This window comes from Colias eurytheme, chromosome 11, assembly GCF_061535395.1.
Source record: "Colias eurytheme isolate Ceu_HAF_F1 chromosome 11, ilColEury1 Martin Lab GWU primary, whole genome shotgun sequence".
Taxonomy (NCBI): Eukaryota; Metazoa; Arthropoda; class Insecta; order Lepidoptera; family Pieridae; genus Colias; species Colias eurytheme.
Window position 1 is genome coordinate 1,800,036 of NC_142990.1, and position 22,417 is coordinate 1,822,452.

Consider the following 22,417-nt stretch of genomic DNA (forward strand, 5'->3'; position numbering starts at 1 on the left):
AATGATATTTATATAGAGTGGTTAAATGCATTTTCTTCATGCATAATTTAGTAAAATTATGTTTTTTGTGCTAAAAGAGATTAACATTAATTTGAAAGTAACGATTTTGTTTTGATAATTCCTTGTAAGTAAATAGCGAGGATAACCCCACGATTGCAAATATATCTTTGTTGAAAATGTTGGAATTTACTTGGAAAATTTTATAGTACTTTTAAAGTAATTTTAAAGTAGTACTGGTGTAATGATGGAAGAAAAGAAGGTTAAAATAACACAAAATTTATATTGTACTAGCGGTCCGCCCCGGCTTCGCCCGTGGTACATATTTCGCAATAAAAGGTAGCCTATGTTCTTTCTCACGGTCTAAAACCATACATACATACATACATACATACATACATACATACATACAAACCTTTCCTCTTTATAATATTAGTATAGATAAAATATGGTTTTCAAACACAGGTTTACATTTAAACCATATAAATCTTATCATTAAAATCTCAGTTCAAAAGTATTTACAGTACTGATCATTCCACAATATTATTACAATTACAAATAAATAAAAAACACAATCAAAATCAGGATTATCTTTATTTCTGACATTGTAAATACATGGGAACTTTCATTATGCTCTTCTTCATTTTCACTTTCCCTACTGCCATCACCTGTGTAAATCATTTCATCGATTAATTCAATTCACCTTTAAAAACAAAACGAAGAAGGGTATGTAATAGCAGCTCTATATAATTCCACACAGAGAGAACACATTTTTGACTGACAGGCTACCGTCTCCTATAGACCGGGAGATACTGACACAAAATTTCGAGTCATTTGTAACAGGATGGCGGTTCTACAGGGGTCTTAGTACGCAATGACAAAAAGAAAAACGATGGTGTGAACGCTGGTACCGGCGGCTTAGTCGCGTGGGCGTTAGTCGAACTCGTCGGAAAAATAGCGAAGTCAAACGATTTGTAACACAAAAATTTTAGAATTTACCGATAGCCCATAAAAAAGAAGTAGGCGGTAGTGTCATGCCATACTTTTCCGGTGTGACTTACAGCCCGCCATACCGACGCGAATGTGTTGATTTAAAAAAAACAATTCAACCATTTGTACCAGGCTAACTTTTGCACAGGTAACCATCGTCGTGCAGCCAATTACGAAAATCGCCATGCCATACTTTTCGGACGATTCCAAATGGTCGCCATACCGCCGAAAATCTGCAAATTTTTTTTTGTAAAAATTGTAACAGACAAATGACTCGAAATTTTGTGTCAGTATCTCCCGGTCTACTACCACCCGATTTGTTTTTGATTGTGTATGACCGTGAATTGACCTCTATTTGGATGCGATGGGGGAAGCGCGCCTGCGGTACGCCTGCGGTACGCCCGCGGCGCAACCGTGGCGTGCCGCCTCGTCGCCTTTCCAAAATTCTTTCATACAAAATGTATAAGAAGGACGTGGTGCAAAACAGATTCAAGAGGTGCGCTTATGGCACGCCCGCGCCCGCGCCGCTTGTGTTTGACCCGCGCCTTAATGGATCAAAAGCAATAGACAAAAGGAGCGTATGTGCCGGACACACGTGTCAGAAGTAAAACTTGTTTGGCAACATTTAAAGACACCAAAGTCGTCGCCTTATTCATGACGTGACGGTATTGCCATGACGCGATCTTGAAATTTTACTCTCAACGCGCCTAAAGAAGTTTCACTTCAAAAAAAATTTATTAATATAGGTATTAATTTATTAATATAGGTAATAACTCCTTATCCCCTTATAAAAGCAAAAATTCAAAAACTGAACAGATCAAAAGTTGTAACCGCGCACAGCTGCAGTTAATAGAATACACGCGTGCATTACGTCAATTACAGTAATAGTGCACTAGATAGCGTGTTATATAACTGGAGAAAAATTGCATGCGTCGGGTTAAATAGGAAATATCGCTATAATTTGTTAATTCTTCAAGTGATCCACTCAACCTTGAAACTGCGAAGTTTTTTCTTAAGAGTTTTCATCTTATTATCATGAGAGTATTAAAAACTTGTATCTGATGGATAGAGTAGTTTGTTTTAAGTTATTTATAGATTACGGCCTAAAAAATATTTTATATATTTGTTTAGTGTAAAAACGGAAATTGTTGTAAATCGATGGCATAAAAATTGAAAAATTAATATTGAATATTAATTTTTGCGCGTTCATCAACCTCGATGTTATTTATTTAGTATTAAATTCAAATTAAAAACTTTCTTTAAGTATACTCACTTTAAAATTTATATAAATACTAGGTTTTCGCCCGCGGCTTCGCCCGCGCAGTCAAAGAAAAACCCGCATAGTTCCCGTTCCCGTGGCATTTTCCGGGATTGCGTCATTTTCCCGGGATTAAAAGTAGCCTATGTCCTTTCTCGGGTATCAAAATATCTCCATACCAAATTTCATGAAAATTGGTTCAGTAGTTTAGGATTAGGCGTGATTGAGTAACAGACAGACAGACAGAGTTACTTTCGCATTTATCATATTAAGTATGGATGCAGATGCTGCTAAAAGAATATAAGAAAATTAATAAGATTGGTAACATATCATTGGTTAAAATATTTAATACAGGGGACATGAAACTCCTCTTTCATTGAAGTTGATTAAAACAAATGAAAGTACTCATATTTGATAACGAAAAATAAAATTAATTACGTAATTTATATGCATTGTTATTAGTTTAATACCTTTATTTATTAACCGTTTTTCAAGAATGAAACTTAAAGATAACAATATCTTTTACAAACAGTACACATAAAAATAATTTACATATTTCAGTTTCAGTTCTTACGATAATATATGTATTTATATCCTTGCAATTTTCCTTCGTGTTTTTAACATATTATACGCGAAAATCTTCTAAGATCGCATGTCATATGTAATCACGCAAGGCACATTAACGTTTATGGTTATCATTGTAAATAATACTATCGTAATTGACCTAAGTTCATAGAAATTGATGCAATATCGCAATGGTATAAATATGAAGGTTCTTTGAAGGTGGCACAAAAATGGACCCTGTCTAGCCGACCGCGACGTCTGGGGATAACAATTATAATGTACTGAGAATTTTGAGGCCTTTTTCTATTTGAAGTTTTCGTTCTAGGCATTCTATTAAAAATATTTTAGTACCTTTTTGAGACATGGCATATTAGATCATTAATAAAATGTGTGATAGTTTATACTCTATATATTTTTAGCTTGAATTCACTAAAATTAATTTAAATTCTATTTAAAACTCAAATTAGAAACCTATTAACATAATTTTAGTATTTAAATGACATTCATATTATTATAAGTTAGGTATGCGGTGCTATATTTGTAATTTTGTATTTGCATAGTATAATATGTTTTGTACTCCTATAATTTATGTCAATAATATGGAAATTCATATTTATGCAAATAAAGTTTATTATCATTACGACATGTGTTAGGATAAACAATCTAAAGAAATAATTTTCAAATGCAAGATGGAAAATATGTGTTTAAAGTCAACTATATTTACAATTATTATTGGTATAAATACTGTGTAATTGAAAATATATCTATTTTTTTCCCCAATAGTACCTTGTATTTAACTACCAATTAGGCCATATCTATAGGTTGTAATGTAATCTCCAATACACATGCAATAAAATTACATATTTCCCTTATTATTATTAATATAAACTTGAGTATTATTAATAATAATGATTAATAAGTCTCATTAAAACATACTTCATACGTAGATAGAAAGTGGTAAATAATACGCATACAATTAATCTTCATAGCAAAAAGGGGCCAATTACATTCCATTTATTCACAATGGAAAGTATATCTAATATCTATATTCTAATATCTAATATATATTATAAAGGCGAAAGTTTGTAAGGATGTATGGATGTATGGATGTATGGATGTTTGTTACTCTTTCACGTAAAAACTACTGAACCGATTACAATGAAATTTAGCACACATATAGAGGGTAACTTGGATTAACACATAGGATAGGTTTTATCCCGGAAAACCCACGGGAACGGGAACTATGCGGGTTTTCCTTTGAAAACGCGGGCGAAGCCGCGGGCGGAAATCTAGTTATTACATAACTCTGAAGAAAAGTACCTTTTGATACCTTATTCTACTTTTGCTTAGAGAATACAACAAGGTACTAAAGATAATAATATGTGAATTAGCTCAGTAGGACATATTTTGTGAAAAAATACGGACTTGTATTAGAAATGAAAATCGGTTTTGAATATAAATATCTCTGGAATACAGATGTTCACATATATGAGCCACCGTGGTCAATGCTATTGTGCATATTGTAAGTAAGGAGAACTAAAGTGGATTTAAAACCCCACTATGTACTGGAAAATATTATGTGATTGATTTTTTGCGTTTTTCTCGTAATCTAAAATCTCGTTAAATTCGGACCTTGGAGGCCAGGCTTTAAGGCAAATATACCCTGAAGGATGGATTGGTCTTTGCGGTCGAGGTGACGCCAGCCTTATTCACATATCCAACTAGATCAGAGGATCTAGGGGGCTACCTCCCAGATCCAGGATATCACTACTTCTTGGGACAGCCTGTAGTAAGCATTAACGTTACGTCTAAAATATTGCGATTGCTCGAATAAAATTTACATTTCAACAGCCGTCTCAAAACTTATTTCTAACTTCACACACCATATCGCTTACCACGTCCAGCGATCCATATCTGAGATTGGCAGTAATTCAATTCCCTCGCTAGGAGTTGAGTTTCCATTACACGAAATATTACAATCGCCTTATATTACTCACTTCCTTCGAATATATTTCTGGACAGTGTTTACTGCTTACGTTAAGAACATGTAGTTTCTAAGAGACCTAGATTTTGAAGGTGATATCCTTCATATGATCGTAATTGTTTCATTGTGTAGATTTTAATCGAACGGAAGATATTAATTGCATGATCGATTTATGAACAATTTAACTACAGCGAATCCTGGTTAAATTAGACTCGAAGGACCTACAAATTTGTCCACTTACCCAGTGTCTCACTTATAAAGGTGTAAATAAATATGTCTTAGAGCATAGAGATAATAATATGTACTACGTACTACAACTCTATGTCTTAGAGGTATTTATTAATAGAGGTCATAATAATGCAGTTAAAGTTATAGAGATGCAATTGTTACAAAACAATAAAAATATAACATATTATGCGTGGAAGTTTTTCAGAAAAATTAAAAATTCATGCACTGTGATGCGCAAGCGTTATACAATTCACACCCGTTTATCATAAACAGCGATCTCTATTATCTATCTATCAACTCGAAGTAAACAATAGTCCATACCTACATCACCTAATATTGGCATAGGGCAGGGTTGGCAAATGTTATAAACACACACACAAGCCAAATTAGTATTGCTGTAATTAGCTTTTATTAAGTTTCTACATAATTGCTGATAGAGACTAGAATTTAATTATAATAATTTTAAATCGTTAAAATAATACAAATGACGTCATTGAGTTATTTATATCGCTGGAATATTAAAGTATTAAACAATATCAGCTTGATGTTCCGATCACTTTAAGGAATGCCTAGTTACGTTTAGGCTATAAAATTTAAATCAAGTTTAAAATCGATTAAGTCTATTATTCTTAAATGACGTCATTTTAATATATCCTACGATTGACGTCATCTATAGTGGTCTAATTATAATACAGACCTCAGTATCGTCCCGTTACATTTTACGATAAATATTCCCAAAACATGTATTTTTGTTCAATGTAGATGTTGAATTAAGCAATTTATGAGCTGGAAACCCAACAGATTTAATATACCAACGTCAGAAAAACATCCTTTTTCCACGATTTGATTTAGTAAAGTGTAAACAAATAACAGAACGCATCACGATTCACGATATAACGTCTTTACGTTTCAGCAGGTTTTGTGTATATTTAATTAATAATAACAATTATTTGAAAAAAACCAACTAGGCACTATACGTGGGCAATATGGAATCAAATCATAATATTCATACCTACGTAAAGCGTAGCTGTAATTGATACATACTACGTCGACTATCAGAGGACGTTCTATATATTCAGAGGTGTGTTCATATATCCCTTCTACAACAAACAATACCCAGACAAGACAGTACTTAAAAAGCCCCTCCACCACTTACGCGTAATAAAAAATTCACTACGCGAAAACTGTCGTCCCACTGACCGAGGCGGGGCCCAGTTAGAAAGCGTTCGTTATGCAATGTGAAAAACGACGGCCTCAATTAACACCGAGATGTTTGTAATTGCCCTCATGATGTAATACATCTCGGAAAATACGGATCGAGTTTTTTATCCACACCTTACCTATGTTTGCGTCGTAAAAACAAAAGATATATGGAAATATTTCGTAGGTAAGTCGGAATATAACAATAAACAACTATGGAGTGGCGGATTCTCGCAAATGCGTAAACTATACTTATAAAGCTGACGTGTGTATTTGTTGTGTTGTAGAACACGCCAATCTCAGGACCCATAGGTTCCGATTAGAAAAATTATTTCAGTGTTAGATAGCCCATTTATCGGGGAAGCCTTATACTATAAGGCTTATATTATCACGCTAAGATCTATATGAGTGGATCGATGCAGGTAAAACCGCGGGGCAGCTGGCACAGCTAATATTTTATATTATATGAATGGGTCGTCTTCTGGCACGAATTTTAAAGTGTGCACTCCACGTGTTTCAATGATACATATATGTCGTTGTTTTCATATTATAACTAGCGGTCCGCCCCGGCTTCGCCCGTGGTACATATTTACGTTTTCTCTACATAAGAACCATCCTCGTACTTCAAGGAATATAATAAAAAAAGAATTATCGAAATCGGTTCAGCCGTTCTCGAGTTTTCCGCTTACCAACACATTTTGCGATTCATTTTTATATATTATAATGAAGATTTGTCGAATGTCTATTTCATCGTGATACGTGCAGTGGAAACTGATAAGGATCGTGAGTATGACAAGGTTAAATTGCGACTACTGGATGATTTATTTAATACAAAAATACTACAGAGAAAATCATTTATGCACCCAGAAACATTTCTCACAAAAAACAACAAATAATTATTGAATGGTACAAGTAATACGTACACTATCTTTAGGTACATTTCAGTTTTCACTAATTTTCGTAGAGACCAAGTGGGGCAAATAAAAATTACAAGTAAGGTGGATAGAGCAAAAAGTATTTTTTGAAAGCGCATTTCTCGATGAATGCGCTTTCAATGCGAATTCAACATAAATATTCTACGTATAACTAAACTACCTATTCGTAACTCTATGTGCCTTGCCGTGGCAAGTAAAAACGTAATAATAATAACATATTCAACTAGCCGCTCCGCGCGGTTTCACCCCCGTGGCTCCTCTCCTGTTGGTCGTAGCGTGATGGTATATAGCCTATAAGCCTTCCTCGATAAATGAACTATCTAACACCGAAATAATTTTTCAAATCGGACCAGTAGTTCCCGAGATTAGCGCGTTCAAACAAACAAAAAAACTCTTCAGCTTTATAATATTAGTATAGATTGAGGAAGCGGCACGGCCTTGTGCATCACATTAAATTATCACTTCTGTTTGAACTTTCATAATCTCACATTTTTATCTGTCTCGATTCACGTGACAAAGGTTGACGCGGTGTGAATAAATCAAATATAAGTTATACATATAACAACAACTCGATTTAAATATTATACCTATAAAAGTTAATCTTTGCATAAAATAATAATCATAAATGAACCATTAAATGTAATGTGGAATTGAAAAACAATAAATGATCATATTCCAGAAAAATAATAAAGAAAAACACCCTCATCATAATTCAATCGTTGAGTATAACGAGAACACTAGAACTTTTTATTACCATTTACGAGTTATTAGTTTCAGTATACTAAGTAGAATTTAATTAGCCAAATTATAACAAGTGTTGCGTTATCTTATTTCAATCTATATAAAACTATATCTGCGGACAATAAAGAAAACTCATCATTAAAAATTTAAAACACACTTTTAGAAGCGTGATTAATTAAATCCTACTAATATCCTACTAATATTATATGTAAATGCGAAAGTTTGTGTGGATGTGTGGGTGTGTGTGTTTGTTTGTTACTCTTTCACGCAAGTACTACTGAATCGATTACAATTAAATTTAGCACACATATTAGAGGGTAACTTGGATTAACACATAGGATAAGTTTTATCCCGGAAATCCCACGGGAACGGGAACTATGCGGGTTTTCCTTTGAAGACGCGGGCGAAGTCGCGGGAGGAAATCTAGTCTTACTTAATAATTAATAATGTAACAATGCTGCCAACCTAAATTTAATACCTACACATATGACCAGTTTCTGAATTTAATATTTGACGATAATAACGTCTCAAACTCAAAACCATTCTTAAATACTACTTAAATATATTCTTGTATGTGACATAAGCTTTCTCAAACAGAAACCTATAGATTGCGATTCTCAAAACCATTATTATGTCAAAACAGTAAGACAAGATAAAGACCAAGTAGGCACTCTGTACAATACAGATTTACGCTGTCGATAACAACTCTGAAATCACATTCAATGATAATATGTTAACAGTTTAATATGTATGGCGCAGACGCACTAAAATATTTTAATTATCCTCTTTTAAAGCACTTATATTTTAAATATAACGTCACTATTTTAAAGACAACTTATAGAAATGCCATACTATAATCAAATGTATTATGCCGTATACAGAAGAATTAAATAATAATATGTAAAAAAGTGTCTAAACCTAACTAAACAAAAACACATGCAAAATTCATTCCCCAGAAAAACCTACAGTTTCCGATGAATGAATAAATGTATCCGAATACTGTAATTCTATTCACGTAGAGATATGGGCCGAATTCTTTGTATCGATTCCCCGATATAAAAGAATCTTCGACGTCCGACATTGGCCGTGATCGGATCGCAAATAGAATCACCCCGCCCGTATGCTGTAACCCAAATATCTGAGCCGAATAAATGGGAATTAGCCGAGAGCTAAAGGTCACGTCTATCAATTATTGGATCTTTGTTTGTTTATCTTATTGATTAATATGTTAGAATGGATTTCAATATATTTTGTTTATAAGTAGGTTGTCGGAGGAACCAGTGAATTATGCAAATGTTATCATGATACGGGAAATAAGTAAATACATATTTCTTTCAAATGTTTTATTTGCCACATATTATTCGTACCGCACAATCGCATCTAATAGAATTGGAGGAGCAAATAAGCCTCATAGGTTCCTATATTCATTAAAGTATTAGCGAAGAAAAACTCCCCAATCATCCGCCTGCATTCACTTCCAATCCTACAATATGCCTAATGAAGCAATTTCCCTTCCCAACGAAAGCAGTAAAAAAGATAATTCCCGCGCCTTACGCGAATTGCGTAAGCTATCATCATAGCAAGTAAATAGTACCATTTACGTGTGGAACACACCAATTACATTAAAAGCATTGCTATACATTTGTTTAATATTCAGGGCATCCCTTCGAAGGGTCGGGCAATTGGATTTATAGAAGGGACAAACTAGTTCTTTTCAGATTTAGTTCAACTAGGTGCTATGCGATTCAACTAAGAATAGGATCGATTGTTCGCTAATTTGTGACGTCATAGTTAGTAATTTAGAAGATGTAATAATCTATGTTAAGAAATTGGTAGTACGTAATACAGTTTATACCGACATTTCTATTTTATGTGTCAGGTAAAATAAACTATTGTAGAAATAAAACAATCGAAATAATCGTATTTTTCAAATTACATTTGACACGAAGTTTACAAAAAGTTCATTGACATTCCTATTGTTTATTGAATCGTATAGATCTATGTAATTGAATACTTTCCGCGGGTATAAGACAAAACAAGAAAAATCTCTTTAAACAGTGATATCTCCATAAACAGTGAGTAGAGAGATAAGAATAATCTTGGAGTAAAATATTTTGTAACCAAAACTCGAGTTTACAACTTCCGGCACCATCGCCATACCAGATGTTCATACGAGTCATCTATAAATAAACACCTTGTTTCATTGCCATCCTACTTACACATATTCATAATAATATTCTAATAATACCTGATACCGCAAAACGGGTAATTGCTACATCACTACATAGTATAAAACAGTCTCTATTAAAACTATGTAACAGATTTTGATGGGGTTTTTGAATAGAGAGAGTGATTCAAGAGGAAGGTACCTACCTATATAATATGTTAAGTTTAAGACAAAGCGGGTGAAACCACGGACTGAAAGCTATTAATATATTGAACAAATTTATTTTATATAATAAATTGTATTAGCTTGAAGAAGACTTGACGATGTTATGCCTACGGTTTAGCAACACAATATCTACTTGGTCCCAAATAGAATTTCGGGAAATACAATACTGTATATATTGCAGAGAACGTGACAATATCAATATTACTGCTAATTCAATAAATATCTTGGTTTAAAATAATATAATCAAATTCAATTCGTGGAATGCGATTATCTTACAGTTTCAAGTAGTATTTCAAATACCTTACTTATAACGAAAAAAAAATTATTTCATACACGCCAATAAAACAATCTTATACATTTTCATACTATTGGTAAATATGTTAGAAGAATAAATATATACAGCTCTTTGCTACAAAAGGTTTGTTTGAACTAGAACGCGAACTTGGGACGTGTGCTGACTGGCAAGGTCGCCCGTTATCAAAATACTCTCATACGATATGCATGTTTAGATATACTTAACAAAAGAATATTCATGAATTGTTATCTCTGAATAAAGTAGTATCTGCAATATTTTACAATTTTCAGGACATTTTGTAAAAAAAAACAATTAAGCACAACGATGTGGATCCATCTTTTGAGTTTATAGTCAACTTACTTTAATTCTATTCACGTAGAGAGATTATAATAAAAAAAGGTAGCCATAGTGGTAATCCAGACGATAATCCATATACAAATTGCACATATCCTAACAGCTGGTTTTCTATGCAAAAATAACATACATCCATATAATATATTTTTATTGAAAGTACCGAAACTTACACTTGACATTATCTAACTATACCCCATTTGGTTCAACCTAGTTAATCTCGGAACTTGTAACTTTTGTGCTTACGACACCACAGGTGTTAGTTAGGTGCGGTTTAACAAATGTTACGTCACACCCATATCCCCAAAGGCAATGGCCCTTTACATCTAGTTCCCAAATATACGACCACCATTTTAACAAATTGAATGCCATTTACTATGCTATCTATTCTCATAAACTACGCTTTATTAAAATACATATAATTCCTTATACGTTTCTTAGAGAATACAAAAAGCGTCAATGCATAAAATAAATATGCATGTATTTAAACAAATCTTAAAAGACAGTTTTTAACATTGCATTATAACATTTATAACCCTACTGAGTAAATATGCATTATAATTAACAAATACTAGTACATGGATACGAATAACATGTATTTTTAAAACCAACGTTCCATAAATTGTACTTAATTTTACTGATGAGAATGAATATGAATTTATGTTAAATACTAGATTTCTACCCAATGCTTCTCCTTTGCCGTCAAATTAAAACTCTGCATAGTTCCCATTCCCGTGGAATTTCCGGGATAATATGTCCTATCAGATCGCAAACTATCTTCGTACCTTCATCCAAATCGGTAGAGCTGCAGCGGTTTACGCGTGAAGACAGACAGAGTTACTTCTGCTTTTATTAATGTTAAAGTAGAGATTTGTATTACTTAAATAATACCACAGATTTCGTGTGTTTAATTCTTACAAATACAAACGCATGTGCCTTCATTAATCTATACTTAATATTATAAAGCTGAAGAGTTTGTTTGTTTGTTTGTATGAACGCGCTCATCTCGGAAACTACTGGTCCGATTTGAAAAATTCTTTCGGTGTTAGATAGCTCATTTATCGAGGAAGGCTATAGGCTATATACCATCACGCTACGACCAACAGGAGAGGAGCCACGGGGGTGAAACCGCGCGGAGCGGCTAGTCATTATATAAAACAACAATAGCTACATCGAAATACCTACGTAATATTATCATGTCACGATTGTCGACCAACCATTACATTTTCCCGTCCACGTTTTTAATATACATAATTACATTAATAACCATAAAACAAAAATAAACGATTATTAAACAGCGATATCTCTTCACTTAAATAAAATTATTATAGCAAAAACGTTATAATAATGCATGTTAAGCGTCGTAGAAATATATTATGTTTTTTTTTACATAATAGCCTTGAAATCATTACTTTTATGTACTGCAATTTTTTGTCAGCTGTTTCTTGATCTGAATAATATATTATCATGCGTCCTTCATTCGGAGTATTATGTCATAAAGGGGAAGCTTTTATTATTATTATCATGGCTTATTTTTGACATTATTAAAGTACAATCTAAACTAATGAAATTCTCGTTTATTTCAGAAATTCAGAGATAAATGTTATCATTTAAAAAAAGTTAGATTTAATATCGCATTTAATTTAAACTGCTATTGAGAAATGGACCCAACTTTCCAAGAAAATAAGTTATGAGAGAAGTTTTAATTAAAAAGAATGTACATACGATGTCAATTTCAACAAATTAATTTATAAACAGCCATCATCAGGTGGAAATATAAAAATATATATATATTAAGGTCCTCTATAAAACAAATTACCGCTTACGTAGATATAATGCAAATATAAAAATACATATCTCAAGTTCATAAACATAGCTGAACAAACACATAGAATTATTGTTGTTTAATTTACAATTCCTATGAAATAACACATATGTCACCGAGTTCATAATAAACATTACAAATTGCTCAACGGAACCATGTAAATGTGGTTAATAGATATCCAATTAGTCATTTAGTATGTGAGAAAAATATTTGTCTTACTGTAAATGATTCCGCCAAAAATCGGTAAGGAATCAAGATACCTATTATCTACATCTATACTAATATTATAAAGCTGAAGAGTTTTGTTTGTTTGAACACGTTAATTTTAGGAACTACGGTCCGATTTGAAAAATTCTTTCGGTGTTAGATAGCCCATTTATCGAGGAAGGCTATAGGCTATATTATATCATCACGCTACGACCTACAGGAGTGGAGCCACGGGGGTGAAACTGCGCGGAGCAGCTAGTGTAAAATAATCTTTGAAATATTATAAGTAGGTAGTAGGTACATACTAAAGAATGTATTGCTGTCCATTCCGTTCACAACTTCAATACTGCATATTAAAAGTATATAATATGTTTGCAGTTTGCAGCTACGCAGAACTTTTTGCTGCATTGGCTTTGTGGTTGGAAAATATATTGGACAAAAAAGATAACTCCATACTGATTATTATAGACCGCGTCTATAGAGATTAAGTCTATTTAATATATACAGAACACTATTTATGTAAAGAATGTGGTTATTATCTGAGACTAAAAATATAATCGATACTCGCACATATCATTGGACATATAATTATTTTATTAAGTCATTCTTGATTTTTCCACATTATTAGTTATTGTTTATTATTGGAAAGTGATCGTGAAGCATAAAAATTAAAACCTCTATTATTATGGTAATTTCAGTTAGTGTTTCAGATAAAGAACGTACCTACTTATCGTTACTCATTTAATTGAATAATAAAAATAACTTTTCAAAGAAACCATTATATCTAATATCTAATATATATCTATTATAAAGGCGAAAGTTTGTAAGGATGTATGGATGTATGGATGTTTGTTACTCTTTCACGTAAAAACTACTGAACCGATTACAATGAAATTTAGCACACATATAGAGGGTAACTTGGATTAACACATAGGATAGGTTTTATCCCGGAAATCCCACGGGAACGGGAACTATGCGGGTTTCCCTTTGAAAACGCGGGCGAAGCCGCGGGCGGAAATCTAGTTTTGATATAAATATTCCTTCAACTTGTCCGCTGTCCGCTTCTTTAGTACAATGGTTAACGAATGAACATAGATCCACGGTTATAGGTTGGATACCCAGTGGAAACTAAAAAAATATGGTACACTCGTACGCAAATGAAATTTTATTATTGAGACACATATCATGCATCTGCCTTATAAGGGGACACTGGCCTCCGAATAACTAATATTTCATTAAGCAAGTTGACGCACACAATACATGCACTCACTTTTCGTTCGTCAACCTTAAAAAATATTGATTATAAATTATATGCTTATGATGTTTGCAGTGTAAACACCAGCCTTGTGTGCGTCATTCGCATCTCAATTGGAAAAGTCAAATCATCCACCGATCGTTTGTCAAAACTACTGAGCGCTAATCAATTGGCCTTTCCACGCATTTATATGAATATCCACTCCACTTAATCATTATTTATCACGACAAAAATAGATAGACCTACGTCAAGTGAAACACACAGTCATTTGCATTATGAATAATAGATTATTAAAAACCAATTGGAGTCAATTAACGTAAATAAACATAAACATAACAAGATAATTTAATTCTAATTGACATTGTTCAATTCGTTCACCAATTAAGTTGATAATTAATTAATTATTGGATGACGCGATACCGGAATAAATATATATATTTTACGAATTTAAATGCTTGTTTCGGAAATGATGCCAATTCATACGACGGAAGTCTTTTTTAATGTCACCGTAATTTCCCTTACAAAATTGAGTAATACGTCTACAAAAAATTAGTCAACACAATCCAAAAAACAAGCTATCTTCTGATCTTCCAAATACCCCTAAAGACCCTATAAATCTTTATTACAAGTTTTTTTAATTAATGTATTTTTTTCGCAAATGTTAGGCCGATGGCAATTCAATACTACGTCAGCACACCCACACAGATGTAAATTTATTTAATGGAGGGCAAAGTCGAAAGAAGAAAAAGAAGAGAAGTCAAAGCCAATTTACTGAGGAAAAGTAATTTGACCGATTCCAGACTCCAATTATGTAAAGGAAACCGACTGTCAAATCAAGCTGGAGAAGTGAGAACTAAATCTAATATTAGGTATAAAGTGTAAATTATGGCTTCAATTTTTATCTTGGTAAAATCAGAAGTTATTTGTGAGAAACTTTTTCGTGATCTTTGTTTCAATTATGAATTTCTTTGACACGACAAAAAATTTGGTAGGTTGAACAGCAAAGCGTTTTTGTTACGATGATTTTATTAATAACCAACAGGTTTTTAAATTGCGGCAAAAAATAACAACAAATCCAAGTTACACATATCTACCCAACTATTAAACGCTTTATTGTTATTTTTATCAATGCTTACACGTGTCCTTTATTCACCGTAAAATTCTTCTTCACGTACAGTTTAAAAACAAAACATAATGTAACTATGTTGCTAAAATCGAAAAAAATAGAGGGATGGATTAACGTTTTAACGGTTTTAGCATGTCTGGTGATAGTTTAAAAATACTATCCGTAAACATGTGTAAAAGTTTACATGAAAAGCTTTTAAGCTTTGTTAGAAAAACCATTCAGCAATCACTTGCATTAAAATCATCCCCTGAGCATTGCGATAGTACCCTATCATCTTGAAATAAACCACTAAACGACCGTGACATTTACCCATAGTATATAATAAGGCTGTATTATATAAATCTGTGCATTCAGCAATAGATACAGTACACAAAGCGAGTGGCTGCGATCTCGATGTCGAGAGCTGAAACGTGCTAAACCTTTTGTGACCGCGAGCGGGGACCCTCGAGAACGAATCTTAATCTTTTTGTTCGAGCAAGGTCGTGAAAATGTTTCGCATATTATCGTTGGAAGAATGGAAAGCTCAAATTGTTTTGAGCGAAATTTAAGAAGTAATATAAAATATTTTATGGAAAAGAAATCGCAAAAAGGGAATGAGCACAAATAGAAGTAGATAGACAGCCGTAAAATTCATCAACATTATACGGTTTCTGACAAAGAATAGAAAGAAATAAATTACGAAGACTTTTTATACAAATTCAACAATCTTATTCAAATTTCTTAAAAAACAAAATTCAACTCAATAACTCAAGTAATTTCACGCATAATATAGCCTTCTCAAGTAGTATGTAATATGTACTTGACGTTGCAAAAACAATTGCTACCACAAAAGTGCCCATAACCATAAAATCACTGCGTTTCGCTGAAAATAATTTGCACATTATACATCAACTGTGACCACATTCATTAAAAACAATGCAGCATAATGCAATGTCATTCAATTGAAAATGTTTTACTCTATTCACTGGAATGTTCTTTTTCCCGTGAATACTTAGTGAAAGAAAGAAAAAAGGTTAACTGTATTGCGATTCAAGCAAACGAGCGGAGTTTTCAAGTGGAGCAAAATGGGACATTCCGTTTATTTACTTTGCACGCTACGTTTAACATAGTGAATGCTATTTTTCTGGTAATAGCCTTAATTTGTACGAGACGATTTGACACAGGATTAGGTACATAATGTTGGAGATAACAGCTAAGAGGGCAGTCTCAATTTTCAACAGAATTACCGAGCACCAGTCTCTTCAATTTCCTTTCAAATTGAGATAGGAAACAAAAATTTATATTCATGGAGAACTAAAAATGTATCTATGAATGGTTGAATATAAGATTAAATAAAGGATACATATGAATTCCATTAAATCTAAAATTAAATCCAACACAAACAAGTAAGAAAATAAACATTCCACCACCGAAGGCTCTGCAGTACTTATAATAATTATAACCACAAACATCCGTGGTTCTTTACGTCAGCAGTCAGTACGGTGAAAAAACTAGTTTCATATCATAAAAAATACCCTCAAGGACACTGATCATAACGCTTGCTTTAGTTACGAATAATTTTCCAAACTCTGTAATCACTGTTTTTATGTTTCAGGGAGGTAAACTTAGAATGGCATACGCTCATAAGTTTAGTATTCTTAACAATTAGTCGCAGAGTGTTTTAAATGAGATCGGTGTTATCTATATTATGATAATATGTTTGTATAATGTCAGATATAAAACGAGTATAATATTACATGTCTTTGTATCATTTATTCGTTATACGCGTCGTAACACTATTACCAAAATTATGAACTATCCTCTGTCAGGAAGCAGTAACATTTTCCGTCCTGACTTGACCCAATTCGTGACAAAGCATGGGTTTATTCCATTATGTGATACACATGTTCTTACTTATATAGTTTTTACTGTAAAAATTTAGCATCAAATGACACGTACTTGTAGTCGTTGAGTTGTGCTAATAGAGATGTCACACAACCAATAATACAGCAATAACAAAAAATAACACATGTCAACAACATTGTACGTCGTCATTTGTCTATAGTTAAATAATTCAACACTTCGGTGATTCGAGATGAATAATTTACTTTGCCAAGAGGTTATTCCGACATTAATTTCAGCATGAAAAATCGATAGTTAAAAACATTGATTGCCTTAATCACGGTCTGAAGACACTTATGACCAAGGTCTCCAGAACCTTGCAAATAATATTAAGAGTGTAATATATTTTGCACTAACAAGCGCAAATGGTTTTCTTATTTCGAATTTTCTTATAGACAACATCAAGGAAGAGGTTAATAAACTTAACGGAAAATTATCACGCAGAAATAATTTCATATCTGATCCCAAATCACGCCTACCCAAAAACCACATTATTACCGCAAAAAACTCGAAAGTAAATGATTGCCATACCTGAACAGGTTATCGTCAGATCGTCTCCCAATTTACTTTTTTCCGGTTTCGTAATACAAGCTCATTGATGACTGCGTCCGCGCAATGTCATTGGTAGAAAGAATGGCATGATATCGTCATACACCATTTAATTTCAGGCGCATTAAAAAACGAACCTTGTGGTGTGCCGTCAAAGTTAATTTTGCTGATCGTGGTATCAAGTTAGAAGTGAGATGAAATATGAATACTATGCCTAAAGTTGAAGACTTGAAGTCAAGAAACCTAATAAACTTTTAGAACGAAAATCAATAATCGTATCCTTATGTGATGGATCACTCCATTTGAACATTTTCCGGTCAATAGAATATGACAAACCGCTCGGGTTCAGTCCCCAATGATCAAAACTTTTCAAGATCACTTTACTATATTGCTTCTTATGATTGAAGAAACTTTCTTACTTGAGCAAGAATATGGAAATCTGTTTCTAAAGATATGTTATTGGGATAAGAGCTATTTTCCAAAGGACCAAAATCCATCAATTGTATCAGAAGTTTAAATGAATTAGTAGTAGAAGTCGATATCATTCCAACAAAAGTTGCAGTCAACAATTATGTACCTCCACAACACGTACTATGTTATGAACGCAATAAAAATTTCCATAAATTTGACATTAGCCGGAGAAACAAGTTAACGTCGTCTACCTACAATAAAATTTCCTCGACGTTGTTCCGAGTGTAATTTCATTGAGACGGTTACGTCAACGGTATGCGATACGATGTGAACTTTCGCTTGCGGACACGGACGTCGGACAGCCGTTGAATACCGCGCGGGACCTGAGCGGAATTACTACGTGGGGACTACGTGGTACAACAGACATTTCGGTACCGTGACGTTGTGAACACTTTTTATACGGTCGACTTTATGAGCGGGAAAGAAAAAACGAAATGGAATTGGATTGAAAGCTATGAATTTAATAATTATAAACTGTTAACTGTTCCACTGTTACATCAGTACGGTAACTAATCGTCCATTGAGGCTGACCCTTCAATTTCACTTGAAACGCGTAAAAGTTAAAACTTTCAAATGGTTATAAAACGAAAATTTCGATTAATAATAATAAAAAGGCTTTCGTGCGATGAGCTCAAAGGCAAACAAATCAACAGGTTTCATCGTAAACACAAAAATCCATAACTCATATGGAATAACTGGACAGACCATTAAAATAATCATTTCAATAATTTTCCACTTCCAATCTACTTTAGGTCGTCTACATCCAGACTATTAATCAAAGGCAATTTCGGACGTTCGTGATTAGGCGAGTCCACACAGAGCGTGCAGCCTCACGAAGCAAAATTACTGCGCAAAGCAGCTCGGTCAGTGTGTACGTGACTCAACGGAGGAAACCGCGTGTGCCGCCGCTTTCTTCGGCCGAACCACGTTCACATTGAGCAACTGCGCGGGAATTACTTCTTGGGGCTTGTAGCTGTGTGGACCCACCTATCAATGCCTTTGTGCCTACATAGCTGCTATGTAATTTATAATTTTATAATTACTTACCTCGGTATACAAATAGAGTGGTATAGGCCATGATTCTTGAGCACGTGGATGAATTCAGGCAGCGTCCGGCACGCGCCCATGATGCTGAAGAGAGCCAACGAGCTGTTCCATACTATTAGTGTGCGCCGGAGTTCGAACCTGGGCAAAATTAATTCCATTACAGACTTGCGTATAAATAACAAGTAACAACACAGGGAGTTTTTATAACATTCAAAATATGGATTTAAGTGCAATAACATGATGATGCATATATTTTTTTGCACACAATATAAGGCGTCATGGTTAGGGAGCCAGAAGCAGATTTTATGACCAAGTTCCTCTCAAGCGGTAATTAGTAAAATGCATCAGAGTATAGTATTATAAAGCCTCGTGAACGTCAGCTGGAGCTCGGTTGGGGGGATGAGCGGCTGTAGCCTCCCACGCACGTAGGAAAAAAAAATACATTCATTCATTTCCTCTCAGCTAAAAATTTGTCAAATTGTAGCTAACCCAATATCTCAACGAAAAAAAATAATCAGCTGGTTACAGCATGGTGTATTATACGTCAGCTGGTGGCTCGAACATGAAAAAAAAATATTATTTTCCGTGATTTCCTCTCAAACAAAAATTTACCTGATGATAGCTTATATGTAACTGTGGATAAATATATAAGTCAGCTGGCTGTATCTTGGTGGAAAAACCGTCAGCTGATACTTTGAAACTTATTACATAGGAGTTAGACAGAAGCATCTATTGCCAATTTATATGCATCAGCTGACTAGATTTTCCTCAACTTATTGCTAGCTGATTCTTTTATTTATCGCATCAATATATTTTTAACACTCTCACTCACAAATTTTCATCTGAGAGGAAATGACGATATCTTTATGGAGTTTCTTGCCGGTTCTTCTCCATAGATACTGCTTTCCGAATCGGTGGTAAATTTAAAGAATGTAAATAATGTTATTTTTTATCAAGCTTATATAATAAATATTATTCAAACTCAAACTCAAACATTTATTTATTCAATTATACTTCTTCGAGAAGCACTTTTGAAACGTCAATACATATTTTTAACATTTACCACCGATTCGGAAAGCAGTATCTATGGAGAAGAATCGGCAAGAAACTCCATAGTTGCTCTTTCAAATCATTTTACTATAACAATTTAATTTTACAAAATATATAAGTAACGCGACAACCCTCCATGGGTTTTTATCTTCCATATATTCCTTAATGCTGTAATAGGCTCTCTGAACTCATACGTTTTTTACATAATTTTTAAATTTAGCACTACTAAACTCTTTAATACTATGAGGAATTCTGTTGTAAAAAAGTATACCTTGGCCCATAAATTAATTTTTAACTTTAGCTAACCGGTAAAATGGCATTTCAATTTTATTTCTGTTCCTTGTGCCATAACGGTGTCTTATCTCCTACTCTTGTGTGTAAGTCTGCGTTTTTGTGTACATATAAAATATTATTAAATATATACTGTGATGGTACAGTGAGGATACCAGTAATCTTAAAGAGATCTCTTAGTGAGTCCCTAGCAATATAGTTTCTATATCTGCAGCCCTGCCCCATAGCAGAATTCCATAGGACATAATGCTATGAAAGTAGCTAAAATAAACCAATCTAGCCGTGTCTTCATCGGTGAGATGCCTTATTCTTCGAACTGCATATGCAGCTGAACTAAGCTTAGCAGCGGTGGTGGCAACATGGGCCCCCCATTGTAGCTTCTCATCTAGTGTCAAACCAATCACAAGAAAAACAGTGGAATCCACAGGGTATAATACCTCCCCGTTTAAAATAATATCCCTTTTCACCTTTTTTACATTTGGAAGGATAAATTCTACACAATTTGTTTTTTTTTTTTGCATTTAATAATAAATTATTAGCAGTGAACCAATTGGATATGCGTAAAAGAGCAGAGTTTATTATATTGTTTTTTTTTTATCGAGTAACTAGTTCATTTATTGCTAATTGATTATTTAATTATTTAAATATATAAAATTATTTGATTACATACTTATTCGTTTCAAAAATATTGATACTGAATGTTTATTTCAACTCAACTCTTATATTGAAGCGTAATGTCGAATAATTAAAGATATCGTCATTTCCTCTCAGATGAAAATTTGTGAGTGAGAGTGTTAAAAATATATTGATGCGATAAATAAAAGAATCAGCTAGCAATAAGTTGAGGAAAATCTAGTCAGCTGATGCATATAAATTGGCAATAGATGCTTCTGTCTAACTCCTATGTAATAAGTTTCAAAGTATCAGCTGACGGTTTTTCCACCAAGATACAGCCAGCTGACTTATATATTTATCCACAGTTACATATAAGCTATCATCAGGTAAATTTTTGTTTGAGAGGAAATCACGGAAAATAATATTTTTTTTTTCATGTTCGAGCCACCAGCTGACGTATAATACACCATGCTGTAACCAGCTGATTATTTTTTTTCGTTGAGATATTGGGTTAGCTACAATTTGACAAATTTTTAGCTGAGAGGAAATGAATGAATGTATTTTTTTTTCCTACGTGCGTGGGAGGCTACAACCGCTCACCCCCCCAACCGAGCGCCAGCTGACGTTCACGAGGCTTTATAATACTATACTGTGATGCTTCTGACGAATTATCTCTTGAGAGGAAATAATGAACCCAATTTGCACCTGGCTCCCTAACTATCAATGCTATAAGTTTAGGTGATGAATTAGTATGATAAGACTAAACTTTAGAGACACAAAAGTGTAGAGGATAAACAACATAAACGGACTACGGAATGAATTTGGCCCATTTAATATCTTTCGGGGAAAAAACTGTCACAAACAAACTACTACAAACCGATAAACATTGAAAATTCATGGTAATTACTGTTAATATTCCATAGTCATGTGTTACAATTAATAATTTATAATAATTAGAATAATTATAATGACATAACATAAACCACAAGATCATACGATTCCGAAGAACCGTGGAATCGAGGTCAAGAGTGTGGTTCAAGTTTACTACAAATTATATACTATATGGTTACGTTTACTATTTATTTATTTATCGTACATATTATAAAAGGTTCGGTGATACGAGTTAAAAAACTGCTTTGCCTTGAAGACGCTCGAAAGGCAAGGT

At 33.5% G+C, this 22,417-nt stretch overlaps 1 protein-coding gene across 1 annotated transcript in view; it reads right to left on the reverse strand.

The window, feature by feature from the left end:
- The window catches only part of Baldspot (elongation of very long chain fatty acids protein baldspot), a 50,222-nt gene that overhangs the window by 10,648 nt on the left and 17,157 nt on the right, over positions 1-22,417 (reverse strand). The window contains exon 2 of the mRNA XM_090107614.1: positions 19,297-19,434. Coding sequence (XP_089963740.1) covers positions 19,297-19,434 — 138 coding nt within the window. The remainder of the gene's footprint in view (positions 1-19,296; positions 19,435-22,417) is intronic.